The sequence below is a fragment of the Notolabrus celidotus genome, chromosome 14 (assembly GCF_009762535.1).
Source record: "Notolabrus celidotus isolate fNotCel1 chromosome 14, fNotCel1.pri, whole genome shotgun sequence".
Taxonomy (NCBI): Eukaryota; Metazoa; Chordata; class Actinopteri; order Labriformes; family Labridae; genus Notolabrus; species Notolabrus celidotus.
Window position 1 is genome coordinate 20,071,947 of NC_048285.1, and position 24,852 is coordinate 20,096,798.

The following is a 24,852-nucleotide window of genomic DNA, read 5'->3' on the forward strand; positions in this document are numbered from 1 at the left end:
TTCTCGTTAGCACACACACGCAGGCTTCAGTTCCCTTCTTTGATGTCTGTGCAGTGAACTCCTCCACTCGGGGAGCCCCTAGTAGCATCATTGGTGAATGCATTATCATGCTGCAGTTGTCATGTGTTTATTTTTATTCCGGTGCTGCTTCACACCCTACTCCCTGAGGAGACCTGGGAACCCGTTTGTAACTTCGCTACTGCCTTGAGCGCCTTTAATTAGGCGCGGTGGGTGACTGTGAGATAAGCGTGTGTGTGTTTTTCCTGTGTTTCCTAACCTTTTATGGCACTAATGAGCGGGTATACCAACATATTTTTCACTTCTAAGGCACAAGTTTTGTGTAATTAGTTTCCTTTAAAAGGTATTTATATATGAGTTTGTCTCCCCAGTTTAGGGTAGCTTATAGCATTATGATGCTATTGAGAGTTGAATACTAATGCTGTAATAGTGAGGAAAACTGCTGCTGGTATGTTTTTAACTTCTAAAGAGTTAAGTGTTATTAGTCTAGAGTAGCTGCTTATCAGAGTCACTATAAACCACTGATGTGAAATTTATGTTTACAGTTTGTAGTAGTAAATAGCGATTATCAAAACATGAAACTGAAAATCGAACCCTGAATTTTTTTTTAAGGCTGCTCATAGTCGAAACAAAATCAAGTCCACAGCCATGATAGCAGTTAAGCTATCTAATAAAGATCAACCCATAGACTGTATAAAATATGGACGTAGTATCCGTGACGTCACCCATCTGTTTCTGAAGCGCTGTTTTGAGGCCAATATTGGCCATATTGCTGCTGTCGAGCGATTGTGACGTAGAGAGGCGGAGTTTGAGCCTCCTAGCCAACAGCTACAGTGTTCCCACCTGTCAATCAAGTCAGCTGTGCCTCTCATTGGAATACTTGTAATTGAAATATTTTCCAAATTGCATCGTTACAAAAAAATTCACCCCCTGTACAGTGTGTGCCGAACGAGAAATGAGCTATCCAGACTACACTCGTCTTTTGTACCAGGCTGTAAACATGTTTATTTCTGCTGTAAAGATCGACTTTTTTGAATTGGTGTGTATGTGGTTTCCGGTGCTTCCGGAGCCAGCCTCAAGCGGATCCTCGATTAACTGCAGTTTTTAGCACTTCCGCATTGGACTATGTTTTTAAACTGGAGGTTGCCGCTTGGATCAACTCTGACATCAAGCAGTGTGCTCACATAGATACATAACAAGCTACCACAAGCTAGGTAGCCCTTCTTACACAATCTGTTACTGTTGGACTGTTGTACCTTTGTTACTCCTTGTATTTCATGTGAAATGGAAGGAGACAGAGGCAGGGCAAGTTGCTCACCAGGAACAGAGATAGAACCAATAGGAGGTGTAGCGCCAACATACTACACTTTTGTAAGGTTCAACGTAAACATACAATGGCATAGTAATGGCAGAGGTCCATTGCAGCGCTGTGGAACAGTGCCTTTTTGAGTTAACATAACCATGTAAACATTTGCTAATTAGCACTCAAAAACAACATCTATGGCTGACATTATTGCATACTGCCACAAGGCAAATTAGTTTTATAGTAAATCTGTCAAAACAAAATGACCACATGATAATGCTACCCTAAACATGTCAGTTCTACAGTTCATGGTCTGGGATCCATAAATGTGGGTACCATGTTTTGTATCACTTAATCCATAAATTGCAGAGATATCTCATTAAAAACTAAAATGTCAATGTCAAAAGGGAAAGCAGAGTATCACCAACCTCATTAACTTCATTACATGGGCATCATGAAGCTCAGTGTGGAATTTAATGTCAGTCCGTACATAAAAGCTCTTTCTGCCAGACCAGAGCTTTGTACCATCCTAGAGCAACATTTCTATTATTCATTTGGTGAAAAAAACTTAGAAAATAGGCTTGATTTTTTTTTTTATAATAGGGACATGTTGAGCATTTTATGTCTTTTATAACAGTGCAGCAGCAGAGATCTGACTAGAAATGATGACGAGAGAGTGAGGGATGATGTCTGTAGCTGGAGGGATGTTGCAGTTAAAGGTCTGCGTCGTAACCTCTGAGCGTTTGTTTATATTTCTTACCAGTGACCTCTTGAGGTTGAGTGAATGATTTTTTCTCTTGAGAGCTAAAGGCGAGAGCACAGAGATGTTTGACTATACTATAAACCTCTTAAGGTAGGCGTTTGTGTGATAAATGCAGAAATCCATTTTCCGATTCCCACCAGGTTTCAAGGGTGACAATGAATGGAATTTTCCTACAGTCGTACAAGTAGTAACCTCAAGTTAACCAAATATTTACCACCAACAAAGGACATGTTTTTGTGGCAAGTGGTTTAGGGGGCACTGTTAAACGATATCCTTTTGAAAGCAGTATGGAATTAGGAATCAAAAATTGTATTTATGAAATCAGAGCTGTTGGCTTGTTGCTGAAGTTATACATTACCTGAATAGCAACTAATGACACTGCTGTGTGTTCCGCTCCACCCCTGAACATCTGAAACCCTTTACGGACATGCTCCTTCTCCAGCAGTCAGCATGTGATCCGATCATTCGTAAACATCAGGTAGATTAGAGACTCCAGCTGTACCAACGGGGATCAATCTGTGTTTGCTCTGACTGATGTCTGATTCAGGCTGTTTCCCTGCCCTCCACCGTTTTAATATTTGCTCATGTACAGTTTTCATGCTGGAGTCAACATGACCATGTAATTGACACTGTGTTGGAGATGCAGGTGGTGACACAGTAAAACTTACTACTGTCACAAATGTGCTAGCTCTACTTGTCCCACCATGCTGCAGCCTGATTTCCCTTCACATTTATCCTGAGGTCATATTCTGTCTCAGAGCTGTGTGCTTGACTAATTTAATTTCATATGCTGTTGAATGTCCTGAGAGAAAACAGTGAGACAGAGTGGACACCAGATGAAATGATGTTAAATTTAAGAGTCTATGTTCAAGAATGAATAATAGGATTACATGAAGTTCAATAGGAGTGCATTGTCTTTGATTTACACCCTTTAAGTGATAATAAAGCATCTTTCTGTTTGCTGATTAGATATGAAACTTTGCTTGAGTTGCTATGTCACTTCTGGGAAAAACAGATGTAAATTTTATATGAAATTACTTGTATTATGATGTTTTTAGAATACCACTGTCTTTAATAAAAGGACAGAGGGCAGATGGTGATAACTTTTATAAGGATGTAAAGTACCAGAAACCTTCCATGCTGTCATTACTCTTTGTGATAAAGGAGAATAGCTGGGTTACATTTTTCTCGCAAGCATCATTTGGCTTTACTTTTCATAATCGTCAAAGCACACCACAGGCTTTTAGACTGACCCTCTGTGATTTCAATACAAACGAAAACCAACTTGCGTGAGACTTGCATCATTTTTAGAGCCTTTTCCATCAAATTCAATACTCTCCCTTATTCGATTTATTCTGCTTACGTCACTGCCGTGTAATGCAGTCCTGAGCTGGGATATTTTTGGGAGACTCTGCCTTGATAGTTGGGTGTAAGTGGGAAAATCTACTCTGAAGGATTGGAAAATCAGCCTTTTCTATACAAGGAAAGAACGCTTCCTGGAAAAGGGACCTCGATTTTTCTGGCTTCTTGCTCCTCTCTGTCAGCAGGCGTTTTGCTGCCCTGAAGCAAAAAAGCATAGAACCAACTCTCTTGTGTACATGCACACTTACATCTCTTGAATATTTTCATTTCCAACTCAGTTCATTCACAGTTGCTCTCGGCTACCTTGTAGGAATTTTAGTAATCCGATGAGAAGATAATGATTTGATTTTTCTAAAGACTCAGAAGTCTCCAAACCTAATCTTTGTTTGTTTGTTTAAAAGAAAAGTTTAATGTTAACCTTTTACAGGATAACTAATAATTAACTTGTTAGAATTTAAATACAGAAGTACGCTATTTCAATTTCACTTCAGTCTTAAAGTAATACCCTCTCTTAAAGTGCTTGGACAACTATAACCAGCCACACCATATCAATGTAGATCTGCTGTACATAAGACTCAAACTGCTTGTTTATTCCATTACTGCTAGTATACTGCTGGGTGATATATATCAATATTTAGGGTTCAAATTATTTTTCTTTTATTTTTGGACCACTTTACCTCAGCCTCTCTCCCTCTCTCTGTTCCATGTTCTCTGTTTTCTTGTGATAATTAGTTAATTTCCGGTTCTTCTCTCACTTATCTCATTCGATTAAGATACAAAGCTGTATTCCCCTTAATAATAGATTAATTTATTCCTTTCTTTTCAAGATTTGCGTGTTTTCTGGTGATAAGAGATCATTTTCTACTGATCTAGGAAACAAACATTAGGCTAGTCACTGTTAAAGGCTGTGCCATTGGCTACACTATTAAGGCTAGTTGTATATGTTTTTTTTAGGGCTCTTGCAACTCTAGGGATGCGAGTAATCATCTGTTGCAAAGTAAAAAAAAAAAAAATCAACTTCATATATTCATTGACCAATATTTAGCTTATCTTCTAAATTGCACCAAAGTGAACACTAAAGTCACCAAAACTGTACCATTTTCCTGGACATGGACATTTCTAATTGCACCAGATCCTAGGAAAAACTGATGGGCATTTCATGATATGAATCATAGAATCTTTTGTGTAGTTGCTGAAGAATAGGCTCTTTGTGTTTGTGTGATCCTGTACATAAGGTCTCAGTATACAGTAGATGGTTGAAGAGGACCTCACCCTCAGGGGGGTGAAGCTCGGGTGAAATCGAGTCGAGCAATTAGTACAAGATGGACAGATGTGCTCTTCATGCAACTCCTGTTGCAAAAACACACACACACGCACGCACGCACGCACGCACGCACGCACGCACGCACGCACGCACGCACGCACGCACGCACGCACACACACACACACACACACACACACACACACACACACACACACACACACACACTCAGAGAGATAGACCTATCCCACATGTCAACCCATTAAATCTTCCTTTTATAGTGCATTATCATGTATGTTACGTCATCCTTCTTATCCTCATAGCCTCATGGCTGACCTTAATGAAACCCAGATGATATGCACAGACACACATCTGCTGCACTCTCCTCCTCCCTCTTCTTCATAATCACTACATAGACCAAACAACAATACTGGAGCTCATATATGCAGGACAGACATCTATGCAGCAGGGTAGCATGTTGGCAGTCACCTTGACCAAGCGGCACATGTTCTGAGAGCCTGGTGAACATCAGAGAGAGCTGGATGTGCACAGCAGCAGGCAGGAGAGAGGAGAACAGATGACCTGCAGACAGGTGGAGATGTGTGTGTGTGTTTTCACAGAGAAGACCGTGAGTTGAATGTGCTGCCACAGATCAGAGGAAGGAAGAACAGCAGGAGTTTTAGGGTGCTTCCTTGTTTTTTTTTTTTTTTTTTCTTTGAGTGTGGATGCTTTCTGTCTGAAGAAAGTCTGGACTGTCTGATGTGAAGAAAGACTTTGCAGCCACAGGTGGAGCTGAGCGTGTTGTGTATTGGGACTGAAGTGAGGAAGACTTCCCGGCAGAAAAAAATGGAGGGAATTTGCTCTTCTTTTTTTGTCCCTGCTCATAAAGTACCTTCTACTTTTATTTATGGTCCTACTAGAAAATCAGCGGTGTTAACTGTGGCGACTCTCCTGGCACGTAATGTCTACCACATTAGTGGCTCTTTGGCTGTGCCACATAAATGCAGACTCACACAAATTGGTAAGTTGTTACTCTGTGTGTGTGTGATTCTTCACACTTTATTTGGCGAACCTTTCAGAAAGACACATAAAACAAACTAAAAAGATAATTTTCTGACAGCCTTTTACCTTTAATCTCTTACACTGTAGTATTTAGTCTAAAAATCTCTAATTCTGACATTTTTTTGCGTGTAACATGTTGCATATTGGACACATTGCTTTCAGGGGCTATTTATAGTGCAAGAAAAGAGCAGGAGCTTATGTTTATGCATCAGAGTATCCCCAGGAAGACTGGATCCCTCACTCTTTGCAAACCATTACACCTACAGATGTCTTAATGAGTTGCTACTCATCACACAAGAGAAAATATGTCTGGTCTACACGCTGATTTCTGTTTGTTCTAGCAGTAATTATGTGTTAATGTCATTCATTTTGTCCTGTGGACAGTCAGTCAACTAAAAAAAACCTGCATCACATCTTGATTAAAGTTCAGAACAGAGGACAAACCCTCAGGTTATGAGAGCTAACAGGTCAAACAGAGCAGTAAGTGAAAAATAACAATGACATGCTTCCGGTTAGAGTGTTTTATTTTAGTCTGATTGTTTCTGTGTCTCAACACCAGTCAAACTGGCTTGCAGAGTTCAGGCAGCGGTGCCTTATGCCACATGAATAGTGCATGAAGGATCAGGCAGATGCTGATGAATATGAATTTATGTATTTATGAATAAGTTATGTCCAAACTCTGACCGTTGTCGATTCCAGTCAACACCATCCAAACAATCTTAACAAACAACGAAGATGAAGGTTCCCCGGGTGGATGAGAGGAGTCTTACCTCACATTGGGATCAAAATGACAGCTCAGATTGAAAAACCGATGAATGAAAACTGCCGTTGATGCCACTGTTTGTTGTTCCGGCCTGACCTGTATTGTGTGAATCTAAAGTGAGGCCCGCCTTTTGTTCATCAGGTTATCACAGAGGCGCCTCTATCACCCACCACATTAAAATATGTTTGATTTGCCCGGGCCTCCGTGGCGAGACGGAGCTTTGATCTGCTGTCTCTGCTCTGCACCGACAGAGATGATGGGTTTTTTAAACGTGCGCACACACGAACACGCACAACACGTGTGCACATCGACACAAACACATACAGATGAATGATCATGCACGCACTCTATTTCACTCACAAGAAAAGGGAGCGAAAAGTAGAATATGAACAAAGAAAAAAGATGATTTACATATATTTTTTATATCTTTCCTAGATGAAAATTACTTTTTTTCACCTGACTTGAGTTGCTGTGAAAAATGTTTTTTGAATCCTTTTTCTGCAAGGCTAGAGGAGAGAACAAACATGGAGGCTGGTACCCCAGACACCTGAGGATGACCTGCATGTAAATGCCAGATGAGGTTAAGAGGACACAGTTTTCATTTTTCACTGGAACTGCAGGTTTAAACTAAGCATACATCTAAATCTGTCTGCTCTTTATGTATGGACTTTGATGCTTGAGGGAAGATGGGATATCACACGGGAGTGGAGGTGCAATGACATGATTCTTTGATTTATCTGGTCTTTCGAGAGCCGTTTACATTCATTCCCATCTTTGACTACGAGGTAGCTCCTCTCTACCCCTTTTCTTTCGTGCTTCTGCTTCACAATCTTCATCCTAACCACGTTTGATATTTGACTCTTTATGATCCTTATCAATGCTGATGGGGTGTCGAGAGCCTGGTGAGGGCCTGCAGAAATGTCAAGGATTAACAGAGACAGAATACCAGAGAGAACAAAAGAAAGAAAAAAAGAGGAACAGCATCAGGGAACTCTTTGAGTTTTTTTGAGTTTGTGTTTGATTCAAACACAAAGACAGACGATAACACCCATACATGCTGGTCCTCTATTTCTGTAGAGCTGCCTTGATTAATAAAAGGAGACTTCTGTTTTCCTATCCTTTTTTTCCTGTAAAATATACCTGACTAACTTTTAGAAAACATGTTTAAATATTCAAACCTCAAGGATATTGATCAAGAATGTGCATGTATACTCTAGTGACAGTCTTTATCCACTTTGGAGCTGAAATCATTTTACATCAGTGTACTGGAGGAGTGTCCCTAGAAGCTGAAGTTATGGATTTTATACCCTGAAACTGAAAAAAACATCCAGAATAATTTGCAAGAACACTGGTGAGGGAGTGTGGATATGATCAATAGGACAGTGAAATCACATTTGACAGTGACTGCTGATGAATTCTTTCCTTAATGAAGCTGTGAAAATCACACGCGGCTAAGGAAGATAAATAATGCACCAAGGCCCATGTTCTTGTTTCTAATTAATTCCTCATCCTGAGTCTATCCATGTCTTCATTGTCCTACAGCTCTTTACAGCACATGCACATCAATTATTGACAAGAATGAGTCTATATTCATTCCACTTATATAATAAATAATCAAATATTTTGTATAAGTAATGACTTAATCAAAATTTAACTTGAAGTGGTATTCAGAATATTAAGTGCCATGGGCTTGGTGGAGACCAAAACTGAGCCAAAACAAGAGTTCATATTGAACTCATTCATCGGGTAGATATAAACTTGGTTCAGAGGGTTCTCAAAGATCTGTCTCAATTTCGAAATTAGATGTTTTTGCTAGCACATTTTCCATTTCAGTGTAAATGACAAATATCACTCATTTAAATTAATCTATAAGGACATTTTCAAGTTAATTTTATTTACTACTCCTTGTTTTACATGCCTTTAGTGAAATGTGTTCACCATGTTATCTGTCAGATATTCATATCATGCAGTAATCCCTCAACATCAGTCGAATATAGAAGCTGTATTATGCTAAAAGGGTGACCTTTGCAGCTGTTAATCTTAGATCAAATCTCATTTTAACAGATCCATCCATTACAATAGAACAGGCAGATTGTGTTTACCAGTGAATTACTGCAAACTTTCGTCTGTGCAGCCCTCTGACAGACTTCTAGTTTACCTTGACCTTGTACGGGCTCTTGCCAGGTGCCAGGTGGACCCACTCATCTCGATAAACCGGCAGCTATGTGCCCAAAGGAAAAATCCCGGTGGAAATCAGAACCACAGTTTACTGTTTTATTTACATGGCTGCTTGTTTCTCTTCCCACGTACTGGATTGTGCTACATGGCAGGTTGTGTGACCATCAGTGAATTCATGATTTGTCTTGGGAGATGATACACAGGCTCAGGGTCATGTGCTTATGTTTGTTGGTGTATGTGTGCAGGCGTGCGTATAATACAGTCCCTGAAGTGAGTATCATGGAACAAAATTTGTGTCATTCTAAGCCTCTCCTGAGGACAGAGAGTCTGTTTGTGGGGACTCTGCTCAGTGGGTGCTCTGTTTAGTGTTTTTAAATACAGAGTTTTTAATCCACGAGAGCTTTGACTTTCGTTGTTGTTTGAAGATAATCACCCATGTCGTCTCAGAGTGTGCTTCCTTAAGTTTTGTGTATTTCTTCATAAGGAAGGATTACAAGTGCCTTACAACTTGAAACATTTGGTCTTATCTAACACTTCCTTTGGGCTCATAGACTGTTGCAGTTTTTTGTTGAAACCCTGAAGACTCTGAGTCTTTAGGTTTACTCAACGGGTTTTCCATACTTGTGTTCTAACATGAATTTGATCCTATGCAGAAAATAAAATTTGTCATTTTAATACAACCAGAATCCTGCTTTTTAATGTACTGTATATAACAGATGAAGGGTTTAATTAATGAGACACTCTTAGATCTTTTTAACTTACAGGTTTTAGCTGAGCAGAAATAAACACAACCCATCGCAAATTCCTTAAATATGATGATGTTCACATTCTTTCATTTTTTGTATGAAGGCCATCTCTGGTTGTTACATTATTACTATTGTCATTCAGCATTAAAGAAAATAACTTGAGGATGTGAATGTGCCTCTAGGAGATTGCCGTCTCAGACCCAAAGCATCAGCTTTTGGCCCTGTGTGACAAGAGTCGGTTGAACTGAAGTGCCCGTGAGAAAGTCCCTGAACTCTAAGAAGCTGACAGCTCTGTTCGGGCTCTTTTTGTTGTAACTACAAGCTACAGTTTATATTGGACCCCATTTTGATGCCATACATCTATTCCATTGTTCCTGACAAATATTTATTCCAGAGAAATGATAGATGAGAAATGGCGAGACACAAGACTTTACTCAATTCATATGAAACTGATGAAGCTAAATGTCCGCAATGATTTGCATGTATCAGGAAATTGAGGGGAGAGTGTTGCAAACAGAGTGTGGCTTCTGTGTCTTTGTGCATGTTAAAATATGAATGCAGCAAAAGCTGTTTAGAGTGGTGCAATAAGTACATGTCAACATAACATGGTTAGCTAACTGTTAACTGCAAAGACAAATCGTGGGCTCTATACGAGCGTATATAACAATGTTTCAAAAGCATGGAGAAATTGCATGCAAACAACTGCGACATCCACATTTAAACATAACCAAACAAATGCACGGGCACACGCACACACACCGAACACACACACACACACACACACACACACACACACACACACACACACACACACACACACACACACACACACACACACACACACACACACACACACGTCCAATCATGCACACACTCACACTAATTAGGCTAGAAATCTTGCTGTGTTTCTGCCGTCGTCCCCGTCTATATTCCTGCCACCAGCTGCCACAAAAGTGAAAGGTTTGAAGTTTTGTCTTTTATCTGTCTGGATGCTGGACAGTGGCAGGCAGTGAGGCAATCAAACACAAAGTAACTTCTCTCCATCATTGCACTCTCTGTTCTCCTCCTCACAGCTATCCACCAGCACTACACCCCCCTACACTCTCTCCTCTGTAATTGAACATTCTCCTATGGATAAGTGTGATGATTTGTTTTACTCCCCTGAGTATACAACACTACAATACATTGCTGGCATCTGCCTTTGTTCACTGTGAAACAATGAAGTTCTGTTTTTGCAATTAGCATGTAAGTGTGCTAGTGTTCTGTGGAATGTAAAACAGCCATGATGCATCAAAACCTTGCAAGACAACATTCATTTAAGCCTGTTTAAAGTTTGAATTATCTCCACATCACAAACAGATTTTATCACCTGTGTTTAGTGCCCCTGCAGCCATGCAGGCAGTTTTGAATTAATAAGCCCCACTTAGCTTTATTTTTCTAATGAGCTACAACAATTCTTTCCAAAATGAATTTCCCTGCTCCTCTGGAGGACACTAAACCTCCAGTGGAAATATTTAATCAAGGCTATTTTTGACTAAAGGAATTATCCTAATGCAACATTTTTCAAAGGATTAGTTTTTTTCCCAATGATTTATTGTTCCAAGGACACTAATTCTGAAGGAAAACATGCTTTGATTATATTTTTCAATGCAAACTAAACGGCCTTTACTTCAGACCACTGAGACAGATCTCTAAACATAGGACTTAAAAATCTTAAAAAGTGTAAACAATTTAAGTAATCTGATTAAACTAAGATAAGAAGTATTTCACTTAGTTTTGAGCAGCCTTAAACTCAGTTAAAACTTTCACTTGCTTCAACATGATTCTTAGATTTTCTTTTTGAACAGCCCACAGACCCTCAGTGAATCTTTAAAAGAGAGACTCACACACTTCAGCTTTCTCTCTCTCTCTTTTGAATCTCTCTCCATCTCTCTGTTGCTTCCCGCAGCAGGTCAGTGGGTAACAGAAAAGCAGCCTTGTGTGTCCACACAGTAGCATCTCTGTTGTAGTTTGGACTCTGACCCACATCAGCTGCTGGTTTCGGCGCTAATTGAACAACACCGTGACACTTTGCCTCACTTCTTCCTGGAAGAGGAGAGATAAAACCTGACACCTGTCTCTTTTATGTCTTTATATAGTGCTCAACTGACCTCAGTGTTTGTGTGATATTTATGTACCGTTTTTTTCTTCTCTGCAGTGGAGCGATGTATGAGTGTGATGCAGTCCGGGACACAGATGGTCAAGCTGAAGGCGGGATCCAAAGGGTTGGTGAGACTCTTCTACCTGGATGAGCATCGCTCCTGTATCCGCTGGAAGCCCTCACGCAAGAGTGAGAAGGCCAAGAGTGAGTATGCATGGACACACCCACACACACACACCAACCCATATATAGATGCATGCCCACACGGATAAAACAGCACATATACAGTCTTTTTTTGTCACCCCTGCAGCCCTCATACCCTGCTGCTTCAGCCTTTAAACATAATAATACCTATGTTGAAAGAGCCCTCCACTGATTTAATCTATGACTTCTTGTTGGCTCTGGTTTTATTTAGACATTAGCCAATTTTGGTCAAGGTTAGGGTCCCCTGTGAGTATCATTTCACCAAAGTCAGATTTTTTAAGCCTCAACCAAAATGCCTTTATCACAAGATCAGTGCACAAAGGAAAGTTTCTACAACCTTGTCTTTGAAAGAACAGTCCTGGGATACACATGCTTGACTGCCTGACTGCAATAGCTGTAGAAAATATGTTTTTTGCAAGTGTTGTGTGGACCGAGCCGAAAGATACGATGGCCGAAGCCACAAAAACCCAAACTATTAAAGAAGAAGCTGGAATTACTCCATAATCGTATGCAATAATAATGATATATTATTTTTATACCACATTTCATGTTACAAAGCACTTTGCAGATTGTCTTTGACTCTATCTAAGTCCATAACATTTCTGAAAACATGGGGACAAGCTGCAGCACTGCTCTGTCTGAGGGGATTATCATCATATATTTCAGGGCCCACTCAAACATCAGTGTCATTTTTTACTTCTCTGGTTTTATGGATGATGGATCATAGTTTTATACGTGTGTGTGTGTGTGTGTGTTTGTGTGTGTATGTGTGTGTGTCTTAGATAATCCTCTTTGATCCTCTCCATTGACACGATTAAGAGACACACAGCAGCTGACCAGTTCTTTCTTAGAATATGTGTGTTTATGTGGGTGTCTCTGTGTGTGTTATCTGTCTTAGCAGCAGGATCAAAAGAAGGCCTCTGTATTTTTATTCTCTCAATCTTAACAAAATGTCAGAAATGAGATTACGTAGAGGAATGAGAAAACTGAGTGTTATTGGGAAATGAATGTGAATAATTTTTGAATTGATTGTGTTCATGTACTTTGGGGTGGATATAAAGGTAATACATTGGATAAAATCACCATATTATTTTTTGTTTAATGAGTTGATTCATAGGTGTTTCTTGAAATTACATGTATTGAATTCTTGGGTAAATAAACACCAATATAAGGGCATTTATGAATAGTTTTAATCAGATGTGACATGTGAAAGGATCACACGTCAGAAGACACTAGTGAGAGAGATAGACAGAGCATGTGTGTTAAGATGTAGGGCCAGACAGTTATCCACGGGCTGTTTCTCTCCCCTAACAAAGACACAGATCAAAGATGGCAGAGTTCAGACTCCAATCTCATTAAACCATGATGCACTCTGACGCCTTGAGGAACTGCTTTCGCTGTTTATTTTTATACGTGATGGAAAAAAGCAGAAAGTACTTTGGTTGTGGTTATTTTTTAAAGAGCTGTGAAGGTGTTTGAGGTTGTATGTTTTGCTTTGGACTGATTAAGTTGCTCTCTCATTTCCTCTGTCTGTGTAGTGCATTTGGGAATCATTATGCACATGGTTGCTGTATTGAAGGTCAAGGCTGCTGTTGTGTTACATGTTTCTCATTGTCAGCAAATAGTGGGGAAAGATCAAAACCAACACTGTTAAAGTCAGATTCTCAATATTTTCCACTTCTATACTCTTTCTGTAGCTCTTACGTCCAACAAAATCTGCCCTATCGAAGACTATATCTCCATAACAGGCTATACCAATACAACTTGACCATTTGAAGGCCATGATGTTGTAAAGCAGCTCAAGAAAACCTTCTAAAAATAAGTACTTGAGCATGTTTAGGCAAGCTATACAGCATAAATGAATAAACATCTGGTATACCTGTGTAAACTGTATTGAAGAAGTGGACATAGCCTTAGTATTTGAATAGTGCCATACATTTAGAGTATCAATCCCTTTTTTAAGTAAATTTAATACAGCATGACTTTAATGATCTAAATGATGATCCTATCTATATTCTTATTTAGAGTACATTAGAGGCTACCTAGTTCTTCAGGGCTTTGCTGTCTAGTACAATAAAATAAGATATAATTAATAATATATATATATAATAATTTCACAGCAACCTGTGGAAAGAGGCAATTTATTTCCATCATAATAAGCAAAGCTGAGTCTCACTTCAGGGGTAGGATCCTTCAAAGGATCCAGCCTCTGAAGGATCAAGCTTTTGTAACCTTCTTAGACCTCTCAGGCTGTACTGAAATGTGGCAGTCTGGTGTACAGAAGATTTCCTGTCGATGTCAGCATCTGTCCCTTCTCTGACACTTCTGTCATGGAAGGAACAGATGGTGACATAGATTGCCACCAAACAAGCTGACTAACTAGCTAACATAACTAATGTCACATAACTACCATGATTATCACCATCATTTAAATGATACTTTCAAGTTTCAAGTCGCATCTTTTAGTTTTTAAACATTTGTATTGCTTATAATTTCCTTGGGTTGAAACCAAATACTAATATTTAACAGTGTATTACTCAGCAAGAGAGTCTGTCTTCTCCTTTGAATTGGTGCGCAAAGAGTCACAGGCTGTCAGGGAGAGAAGGTGCAGAGGCAGCAACATTCGATGGAGCCTTTGAAATGGTATAACAACCTTCGATGCGCAGCTGTGGTTAAATCTGTCTTCAAAACCCATTTGAGGGATGTGGTCCTTGAATTTGGACATGGCTCAAATATGTTAAACTCTCGTTTAAAAAAATCAAGATGGCCATGGCCAAAAAGCCAGATCTGAGGGTTAGGGTTAAATTACAGTGGCTTGACAATGGGTGACATCATCGAATCCACTCTTGTATATTGTCTATGTGTTCCGCAAAGCAGCAAGACAGTGTGTCAGATTGAGCCTAAACACACTACATTGCCCATGTTCATCATTTAGACAGAACTCATAAGTTATAGATTCATAAAAAGTATTTTAAATCATTTTGACCACAACCAAACTTTTCTTTTACTCTTCCCATCAGTCACCATCGACTCGCTGTACAAAGTGACGGAGGGTGGCCAATCAGACGTCTTCCATCGGCATGCAGATGGCAGCTTCGATCCGGCCTGCTGTTTCACAGTGTACCATGGAAACCACATGGAGTCCCTCGACCTGGTGACGTCAAATGCAGAGGAAGCCAGAACCTGGATCACCGGCCTCCGTTACCTGATGGCTGGCATCAGTGACGAGGACTCGCTGGCCAAACGGCAGCGCACACACGACCAATATCCTGAAAGTGTGACACAGTGAATGTCCTTATCATAGTTATTGTTTAGTAAGGCATGTATTGATATCACTTTTATTTATTTATTTTCAGCTCAGTTGTGTTGAAAATATGTTTCTTACACAAAACAAAGTTGTATTTTCTTTAACATGTGTGATACGTGGCTGAAGCAAACATTTGAAGAGGCTGACAAAAATGGAGACGGTCTCTTAAACATCGAAGAGATCTACCAACTTCTCCACAAGCTGAATGTCAATCTGCCACGTAGGAAGGTCAAACAGATGTTTCAGGTCAGTGAGAAGCCATGTCAATTTAGCAACTGCTAAATTCTTGCAGACAGTAAATTAATCCTTCTCTGATGTATGTGGCATAACCACACCTTTCAATTAGTAGGTTCCAAAGCCCCATCATACATACTGTACATCAATTACTGAGCTGAAAGGGTTTCGCTTTCATTTTAGAACATTAAATTTTGTATGCATGTTCATGCATTAAACATTAATGACATCACGTAAATGCGGCATTTTTAAATTTCTATGTAATGCATTTGTAAAAGTCATATAAATGTGTGAGGAATATTTCATGTTATTACGTGAGAGATACACTTTTAGAAACTTTTAGGAAGAGATGAAGTCATGTAAGAAGAGTGCTGCTTTATTATTTAACACAGAAGTCAGATCTGGTAATGTCAGAAACTCACTATTAGTGTCTTGTGGATTATCTGATATGGATTATACACATTATGGTGAATGAAACAGATAATATCTAAAACCAACATCATTTATTGATTTTAAACTCAGTTTTGCTAAAAATTGAGTCATTTCCAGCAAGAAAGTCTGACAACACTAAAAGAGACCAGGTTATGCAAAGGAGGACAAAAACCTTGGCTGCAAAATTTTTGGCAACTAAGATGCAACGACAATCAGGGAAAGGGTAATTACTCGCTGGAAAGTTTGCTGTGAGTTTAGAGAGGGGAGCAGGTGCAAATACAAACCACTGCTCAGGTGTTATTTTCAGGTGGACAGGTGAGAAAATGTAACGTCAGAAACAACAGTAAGTTAGTCCTGTATGAAAATGAATTTGATAAAAGCGTGAAAAGGAAAGCAGGTTTACTACTTGGACCTGAGATCTCATAGAGGTTTTATGACCTGAATCATGAAAGTTTTTATTGTTCCACAGTTTCTTAATAGGTTTGTTTTTGGGTTGGGGGAGTAAGTGTGCACTACTTAAATCATCGTTTTTCCTACTTAATTGTCCAGAAACATTAAGGGAACACATTTTTCTTCTGTGCCCCCCACAACAACTTTAATTCTAATAGAGTAATGATGTAAATACAGGTATATGTGTTGATATTCTTCAGTGGTGTGTGACTATATCAGATACCCTGGGAGAAATTCAGTCATTACAGTTGCTGTTTAACACAATAAAGAAGAATGTTAGAGTATTAATAGAAAGTAAGAATGAAATGACAAATAAATACAGATTTTAATTTTCAATTCAATTCAATTAAGTTAAATTAAAGTTAAAATTGGTTTGTGATCATTTTGGTGCCCCCCAGTGGACAAAATGATCTTTGCTTATTATGTCTGGTCTCTTTAAACAGTCTGTTGTATCAGTTATCAAGAATCTTTGCAGAGGAACATGAACAAAGGCATTGTCAGAGGTTATACACCTGGTCTGACACCACCTACCCGTGTTTGCTTTTATAGGCTTTAAAGAGACATCATTGTTAATTTCAATTAATTTCATTAAAATAAATTAAATATAATTAAGTTAAATTAAATTAAATTAAATTAAATGAGAAAATAGTGCAGTATATAAAGCTATTGGCCAAGAGCCTGCCTTGTGTGTCAAAGATTACAGTCTTTGCATGGGTTGAAATACTTCTCCCAGTACTGTCAATCTATTCCCAGTGACTGACTGGTTATCTGTCCAGGGTGTTCTCCACCTTTCACCTAATGACAGCTGGGGTCTTGACCTCTTTTGGGATAAGAGGTATATTGTAGATAAGTGATGGAAGTTCCAAACTAGACAGGTTTTCTTAAGAATCAAATGGGTCTCATGAAATCAACGTTCTTCATGAAGACTCTTCTTGGAGAAATTAAAGTAGCAGATGTGATCGTAAAGGTTTTTACAACCCAAATTTCAAAAGAATGTGAATGTTTTTACTTGTTTAATGAAACACGACACATTTGGGGCAGTGGCTCAGTGGTAAAGTGGGTTTTATCTCAATCCAAAACATGTTTATGCAAGATGGTAAACCCCAAGTTGTAATGGTGTGAGAGAGAATGATACATTGCTCATGGGCAGTTGGGCATTTCACATAACAGCCTCTTCCTTAAGTGTCCAGTGAGCACTAATTGAGATTTCAATGTTGACATTTTGTGGAACATTTTAACCAGTTCTCAGCCACTAAATGATTCACTCTTTGGGTTTAGATCACAGGGAAACTTTATCAATTCATCTCTTCCCATTTAAGCATTGGCAGACAGAAGCATGGCAGCCTGAACAGCTTGTGCAGTTGCTTAAAATATCCCCGATTGTCTTTATTTTCTGTCCATGCATATCTGATAGAGTCCATCACGGTGATTTATCCTGCTGCTTGTGTTCACATTCTGTCTGTGATCGAGTCCGCGTAGCCCACAGCGAGCTCATTACGGGACTGGGATGGAAGCATTAGCTGGTATTATTAGATTTGGTGTGGAGTGCAATGGGCCCCTGTGAGATCCAGGTAATATGAGATGAGGGTACCCAGCGAGCAGACGGGGCGAGGGTGCGGGATGGAAACAGCACGGAGCAGAGCTGTGTGTGTCCTCAGGCAACATGTAGTCAGATATGAGGTTAGGAAAAACCAAACAGGTTATGTGCTGTGTAGTTGTCGGTGTGACTTTGTGTTTTCTATCAGCGTGGAAGAAATGTGACAGGAGGTGGAGGAAAAAAAGATGAGACAGTTTGCATACACATGAACACAGCTGTTTCTCCATCACACACCTTCACACTGACAAGAATCTCTTTCGTTTTAGACTGACTGCGTTCAGTGATGCATTTGGAATGGCAGATATTGCCTCTTCACTTCCAGTAATTACTAGTTTCAGGTCGTAAATTGTAGCCTAATAATTAGACTGAATTTGTCATTATGTGTCACTTCATTCATTTAGTCTGACAGTGTGTTGGTGTTTGCTGAGTTCTGGTTCAGAGAGAAGTAATTTTGTTTTGTTTTGTCCATTGCAGTTGTCAGCAACTTACGCATCTCTTGTGCCATCATTTGCATCAGACAGCACACACATCAACAACAGCCACTAGACTTGGCAGTGAAATGGTTTCACATAACAAAAATCTATTTCCATGAGTCAGTTCACAACAACAAATTTGTTTTCTCAGTCTCATTCAAAATGTGTCATTTGCAATTTTCAGTTTCTTCTTTTCGGGAATGTCACAAGGTAGCTAGCTGCTAGTAAGAATCCTATATCTTACTGTTTCCTTCAATTGAGCTCTGATTGGTTGACTACTCCACGGCCATGGGAGGCAGCCTTAATTGAAGTGATAACCAGTGTTGGGCAGTGTTGTTCTGATTACCAGTTGTTATGATCACAATGTAACTGAATTACAAACCGAGTTACTACATTCTAAAATTAATTAGTTACCTGGAAAAATAACTTTAGCATTACTTATTTTTGCTTCAATACTCTTATTAATGTACCCATTTAGTGTTGCTATGGCAGTCTGAGAGGGCAGTCCTATGGGAAGCATAAATTCAACAACACACCTTAGAGTCAGTTTGTTTAGTCCACCCTGGCGTACAGATTGTGAAGCTGGTGGTGAGTTTAAATTAAACCTTGGCTGTTTGAATGGAGTGGAGCCTCCTTGGTATGAAAGCTAAAGTAACATAGGCCAGTGGTGTTTGCAGCAACAGGCTCTCCGGCAACTAGCGTAGCAGCAGTGTGTTGAATGCATAGACTGTATAAAATAGGGACGTAGTATCCGTGACGTCACCCATCTGTTCCTGAGCGCTGTTTTGAAGCCAATCGACAGCGGCACCAACCAGGCAGAGTGTGACATAAAGGGGCGGAGTTTGAGCCTCCTAGCCAACAGCCATGTGTTCCCGTCCAGGAGTCACGTCAGTCATGTCCTTATTTGGGCAAAAACTTGTAATCTTAATATCTTCTGAACCGTCACGTTAGAAAAAAATTCACCCCCGTACAGTGTGTGCCGATAGAGAGATTAGCTTCTGTAGCCAAGCCGTTCGTGGACCCAGCTGTAAACATGTTTATTAATGCTGCAAAGATTGTCTTTTTTGAATTGATGTGTATGTGGTTTCCGGTGTTTCTGCAGCCAGCCTCAAGCGGACTCTCGATGAATTGCAGTTTATAACACTTCCGCATGGGCTTCATCGTTTGAGACCGGAGGTTGACGCTTGGTTGAATGATTAGATGCTTCATGAGAATAGAATTATTAGTCTTAGTGTTGGAAAACATCTTCCTTCCTGCCCATAGACTACAACCCACCACTATGTTATTTTCCTTTACCTCATCAGCAGAGTCAGATAATTAATCCTATGGAGTTGTGGGCTGTTTGGAGTACATTAAAGAGTAACAAGTCCTTTTAAATTTCTGAAACAGTTTTGTTGAATGTGAAATGTACCACTAGTTACAGGAAATAGTAGTTGAACTACAATAATTTGTTACATAGTAATGCTTTACTCACAGCACTGATGATTGCAGTCATTATCTATTTGATACTCAAAACTAATTCTGTCTATTTGTTGCATTTTTATAGAATGCATAAAGTTATTATCTACATATAAATAGCAATAGCTCAGTCTATGGGGATTTGGCTTAGCAATTGAAAGGTTGCTGGAGAGGTGTTTGTTCACTTCCAGATAAAAATCCAATGTGCCCTTGAGCAAGGCATATAACCTCCAAACACCCAGGGACTTGTGCCTTGTGAGCAGCCCCCTCATTCTGACATCTCTCCATTAGTGCATGCAGAATTGGGTATGTGCATGTGTGTGTGTTCCAGGCTATGTGGGTGTGTGAAGCATGATCAATAACAGAGTGGAAAAGATGAATCTCCCCCCCCAGGGCCAATAGAATATGTCTTAAAGGGAAGAAAGGAAAGCATCAATGTCACCTTCAGCTTCAGCTTTGTAGCAACATGCAATCAGTATAACAAACAACCAGTCCTTGTGTTCACATTGTAATTACATACAACAGCGTATGGCACCAATGAATACTGGGTAGCTTTTTCTTGAATCAAGTCTGTTGTGTTTCTTTGTTTGAATTGGAAAGAAACATATAACAGTACACAACAATATTGATTGAGACATGTGTATTCGTTTTAAAGATTGATATCTGCTACTGCTTTTAAACACGAGTAACAGATCTACTTCTTGCCAGCGTCATTTCAAAAATTCTACAAAATTCTTAAATCAGTGAATTGTAAAGCTAATGGTTGATCACATACATACCTGCTATAAGCTATAACGTTGTGTCCACTTTCACTCAACCTGTCATTTTATAATAGCTGCTGATGTACTTGTGATGTATCTTTTCCCCAACCTCACAGGAAGCTGACACGGATGACCAGCAGGGCACACTGACGTACGAAGAGTTCTCCGTCTTCTACAGGATGATGTCAATGAGACGCGACCTGTTCCTGCTGATGATGGCGTACAGCGACAGGAAAGACCACCTGACACCCGAGGAGCTGGCCAACTTCCTGCGTATCGAGCAGAAGGTCAGAAGTCACAATGGTCTTTAAACTGAGTAAAATGTCCTCAATACGAATGTTTCTAAGACAAAATGTCCAAAGTGCTCTCTCCCAATTTGAGATGCAGCCTGAGTAGAGAGATAGATGGATTTTGTTCATACACCCACTCTTTTTAGTCAAACATCATGTTACTCTGTCTGTCTTCTCTGTCTCTCCGGAGGAATCCTCTCCACCAAGCCAATCTATCATCCTAAAATTGGTTTTCCTCCCGGGAGCCCCTCTCTTGTTCTTTACAGTTTTTCTTTGCTATTATCTTTCTTGCAGCGTTTTTCTTTGTGTTCCCGACACACTCTTTTCTCTCTTACACAGCAATGGTGTCATTTTTTTTATCATGCTCAGTGTACTGTCTCATTCCTGCCAGCTCGGCATCAATACTGTTCTCAGACACGCATGTTCAACATGGTTAACTATTCATTTAATAGCTAGAGACATGTGTTACAGAGCTGGAAATTACTCTGACTTATTAGCATTCACACTGAGGTTAAATCATTATCTACCACATGACTCCTCACAACATCTCTACATTTGTTTGCTCTTGGTTTCTCTCTTTAGATGGCCACTGTGACTCCAGAGTATGTGGCAGAGATCATTGAGAAGTTTGAGGTGTCTGATGAGAATAAACAAAGAGGCGTCATGGGGATTGACGGTAATTTCTTCCATTTCTGTATATCTCTTATTTGTTTCTTTTCCTGTAAATCCTTGTAGGATATGATCTATTTCCATCTTGTCTCCTTTATTTCTATGATTACTGTTTTTGCATTCTCTATAATTATGTGTGCATATCAACAGAGTTAATGCCATTAAGACTTTTCAGGAGGTAATGAGACATAAGCTTGTCCATGCAATAAACGCTATTTTTTCCCTCTATTGTAAGCACTAAATTATAAATGCAGTGTGGAATGAGGTTAATGAATTAACTGTTCAACAAAACTGGCTTGTTTTGTGTAATAAGTCATTTCCCTGTGCAATTCATTAAGTATCCTGATACTTATGACAATGTGTTGCTGATGTGATAAAATAATGAATACTCAGTTATTTATGAAAACTATACTAAAGTATAAATTCCCAAGATGCTCCATGGTCCTCATTTCTTTGCAGACGATTAAGTGCTCTTCAGATCTTCTCCTTCAACATAAGATATAGGCAACATTTTTTTTTTTTATATATGATTTTATTTTTAAATTTTTCCCTCTATAATGTTGCCCTAATACTCTGTCCTATAAAACACATCATAATTCAATTAAGATATTTTTGTTAATGTGTTCCCCATCATATTTCAGGATTCTTTTGACCACATATTGTAAGTACAGTATAAAAGAAAAAAGAATGCCTCACTTTGCACTTCCAATTCCATAAAACTGAAAATGTACTGTAAAGATAAAGTAATATGGTTGAAACCTTTGGATCATTATCATCAGAAAAATGTTAATCTTATAGTTTAATTCTAGTGGATGTTAAATTTAAATAAAGGATTTGATGATAGGGTGAGGTTTAAAGAGAATAGCCAGCGAGAGAAAATTGAGGGCGTTGGAAAAAAGGAAAATGAGAGTGTGACAGAAATAAAAGGAGTGAGTATAGGGAGAGGGGATGAGAGGGAAAGGGGGAGGAGGGGTGAGACTAATCTTGTTGTTGGAGCCATGAAGGCTAACACAGTGTGTGTCTGACTGATCACCCCAGTATGTCTGATGTCTCCCCTGCACGCATGAAATGTGGATGTTTAAGCATGCATTTGGCAGAGATGTGTCGGTAATGTCCAAACAGATTCACATAAAACATCCTGTTATAGTGTGATGTGCTGTTTCCTTCAGTATTTGAACGAGGTTTCCAGTATGGTTCTTTCAAGGTTTCATTTCACACAGAGTACTCTTACAGTCTGTTTTCAGCCATGATGGTACCATGATGAGATTGCATGTCCAATGTCATCACCCACTTCCCATAACAAGAATATTTCCAATATTTGCATCACATTTTTCCATTTTGCCTCCATGGTCTCCTGTCTTGGTCTTCCTTCCTCTCGTCTGCTCTGTGGTTTATCTCCTGCTCTCTGTATTCCTGTCTCATTTTCATCCCTCCTCTCTGGATGAAAGGATGCTTCCTCCCCCTCAGTCCTCTTCATGATCGTACTGAAATAAAGTTGGCTGTGTGAATTGCATCCACCAGTGGGGTGGTTTCAAACCTCTCCACTCTGGTTTGAGTGTTCCTGTCTGTGCTCCTTTGCTCCTTTCCTGGAGATCAAGCCACTAATAAAGAGAGGTTTTGTAGATGTGGCTGTGAGAAGCAGTATAAAGTGCCATTATATGATTTGGTTGCTGGTTGTTGCAAATGGAAAGCGTTTTTCGTATTTTTTCCCCCCTTTTTTTTGCCTGAAATCCATAAAGCAGGCGTTACTGATTCAAATCGTGAGAACTTTGAAGAATCTCTGAAGAGTATTTGGCAATGCTCTGTGTTTCCCAATAACATCAGCATTTCAATTCTGCACTTAAAGCTGGGGTTGGTAGTCAGATTTAGATACACTTTTTGTTATACTGGTTAAAATGATCTTTATGTCCAGATGGCAATCAATACATAATGTGTTCTTTAAAAAGAGCGAAAAAAAGCTCCTATCTACAGCCGGATTAAACCTGGGAAAACACCAACCAATCCCTGCCATCAGGAGCCAAATTAGGAAACCAATCAAATCCCGTCCTGTCGTTCTGCCCGCCTCCTGCGCGTACATTTCATGTCTGTTTGTGTTTCTAACTTTCACTATGATAATGTTTTGGTGTTTTCTTACCGCTGAGTGACACATGAGTTGACTTAGTGCAAAACACAAATGATGTGCTGAGGACCGGTTTTGAATCAGTCACAATCATATGGTCGTGAATCAGCTGCGCTTGTGCATGTGAGCGGTGGCGTCATTTTGGAGGAGCTCCGAGGGGAGAGGGTTAGACGGAGTCCTGAGGAAATGCTATATTCAACTTCATGCTAGTTTTCCGTGACTACCAACCGTAGCTTTAAGCTATATGTTGCTTAACAAGACCAATAATCTCCAAGTATGTCGGCAGCCAGCTCTATATGTGCTAGCATACTTTAAATCTGTGCTTTGAGCTAAAGGCTCATATGCTACAATGATGATATCAAGCAGTTACTCAGTTTACCTTATTTCTGTCTTTGTTTGGTTGTAAGCTTGCACGCATTAGCACTTCTGCTTGAAATACAAAGTAGAAGCGTGGCTGATGAAAATGTCATTACACAGCAGGTTCTTCATCAGGAGCCAAGTACCAAAAATTACTAAAATGTCATAGGATTGCCAAAGTCAGCATTTTTTACCATTTGGGAACTGTGAATGTACAACATTTTTATAATACCATTCACAAGATGAGAGAAGAATTTGAATTGCTGTATGTGCTTGAAAATGAACCAGTCAGAGGATCCCCTATGTCATTAGGATTCATTCTCCTGGCACCATGAATATCAGTCCAAAATATTAACATTGTTGTAGATTAATGTCTTGGAAAACTTTCCACAAAGACACAAAAATGTCAACATCCTGGTGTTGCAAGATAAGAAGTCAGAGCATAACCAAATTCAACAAGGATTGATCCCCTTCGGACCATGATATCTGCTTAAACTTCACAGCAATACAAAAATCACAAATATAAAGCCTTCATGTATTTTTACATCTTGTTCCAGGTTTTACAAGTTTAATGCGCAGTCCAACGTGTGATATCTTCAACCCTCTGCACCATGAGGTGAATCAGGACATGGAGCAGCCTCTGTGTAACTACTTCATCGCCTCGTCTCATAACACGTACCTGACTGGAGACCAGCTCCTCTCCCACTCCAAGACCGACATGTACGCCTGGGTGCTGCAGTCTGGCTGCCGCTGTGTAGAGGGTAAGAGTATATCTACATTTAAAAATGGACAACATTCAAGATGACTCTTCTATGTGAGTATCCACTGGAGACATGTTGACATGGCGCTGTAGGAGCCACACAGGTGTAAATAATCAAGTTAATTAGGGCTGAATACCTTTTGGC

The 24,852-nt window shown here is 39.5% G+C and overlaps 1 protein-coding gene and 1 long non-coding RNA gene across 2 annotated transcripts in view; one reads left to right on the plus strand and one right to left on the minus strand.

Moving 5' to 3' along the window:
• plch1 (phospholipase C, eta 1) overlaps positions 1 to 24,852 on the plus strand; it is a 65,053-nt gene that overhangs the window by 14,325 nt on the left and 25,876 nt on the right. The window contains exons 3-8 of the mRNA XM_034700356.1: positions 11,654 to 11,800; positions 14,821 to 15,064; positions 15,224 to 15,353; positions 20,629 to 20,799; positions 21,385 to 21,478; positions 24,505 to 24,708. Coding sequence (XP_034556247.1) covers positions 11,654 to 11,800; positions 14,821 to 15,064; positions 15,224 to 15,353; positions 20,629 to 20,799; positions 21,385 to 21,478; positions 24,505 to 24,708 — 990 coding nt within the window. The remainder of the gene's footprint in view (positions 1 to 11,653; positions 11,801 to 14,820; positions 15,065 to 15,223; positions 15,354 to 20,628; positions 20,800 to 21,384; positions 21,479 to 24,504; positions 24,709 to 24,852) is intronic.
• LOC117824870 lies at positions 14,606 to 24,742 on the minus strand. Its single transcript, XR_004633738.1, has 3 exons — positions 24,627 to 24,742; positions 20,531 to 20,781; positions 14,606 to 15,069 (listed from the first exon to the last, which is right to left on the minus strand). It is a non-coding gene; the product is annotated as an uncharacterized LOC117824870 (long non-coding RNA).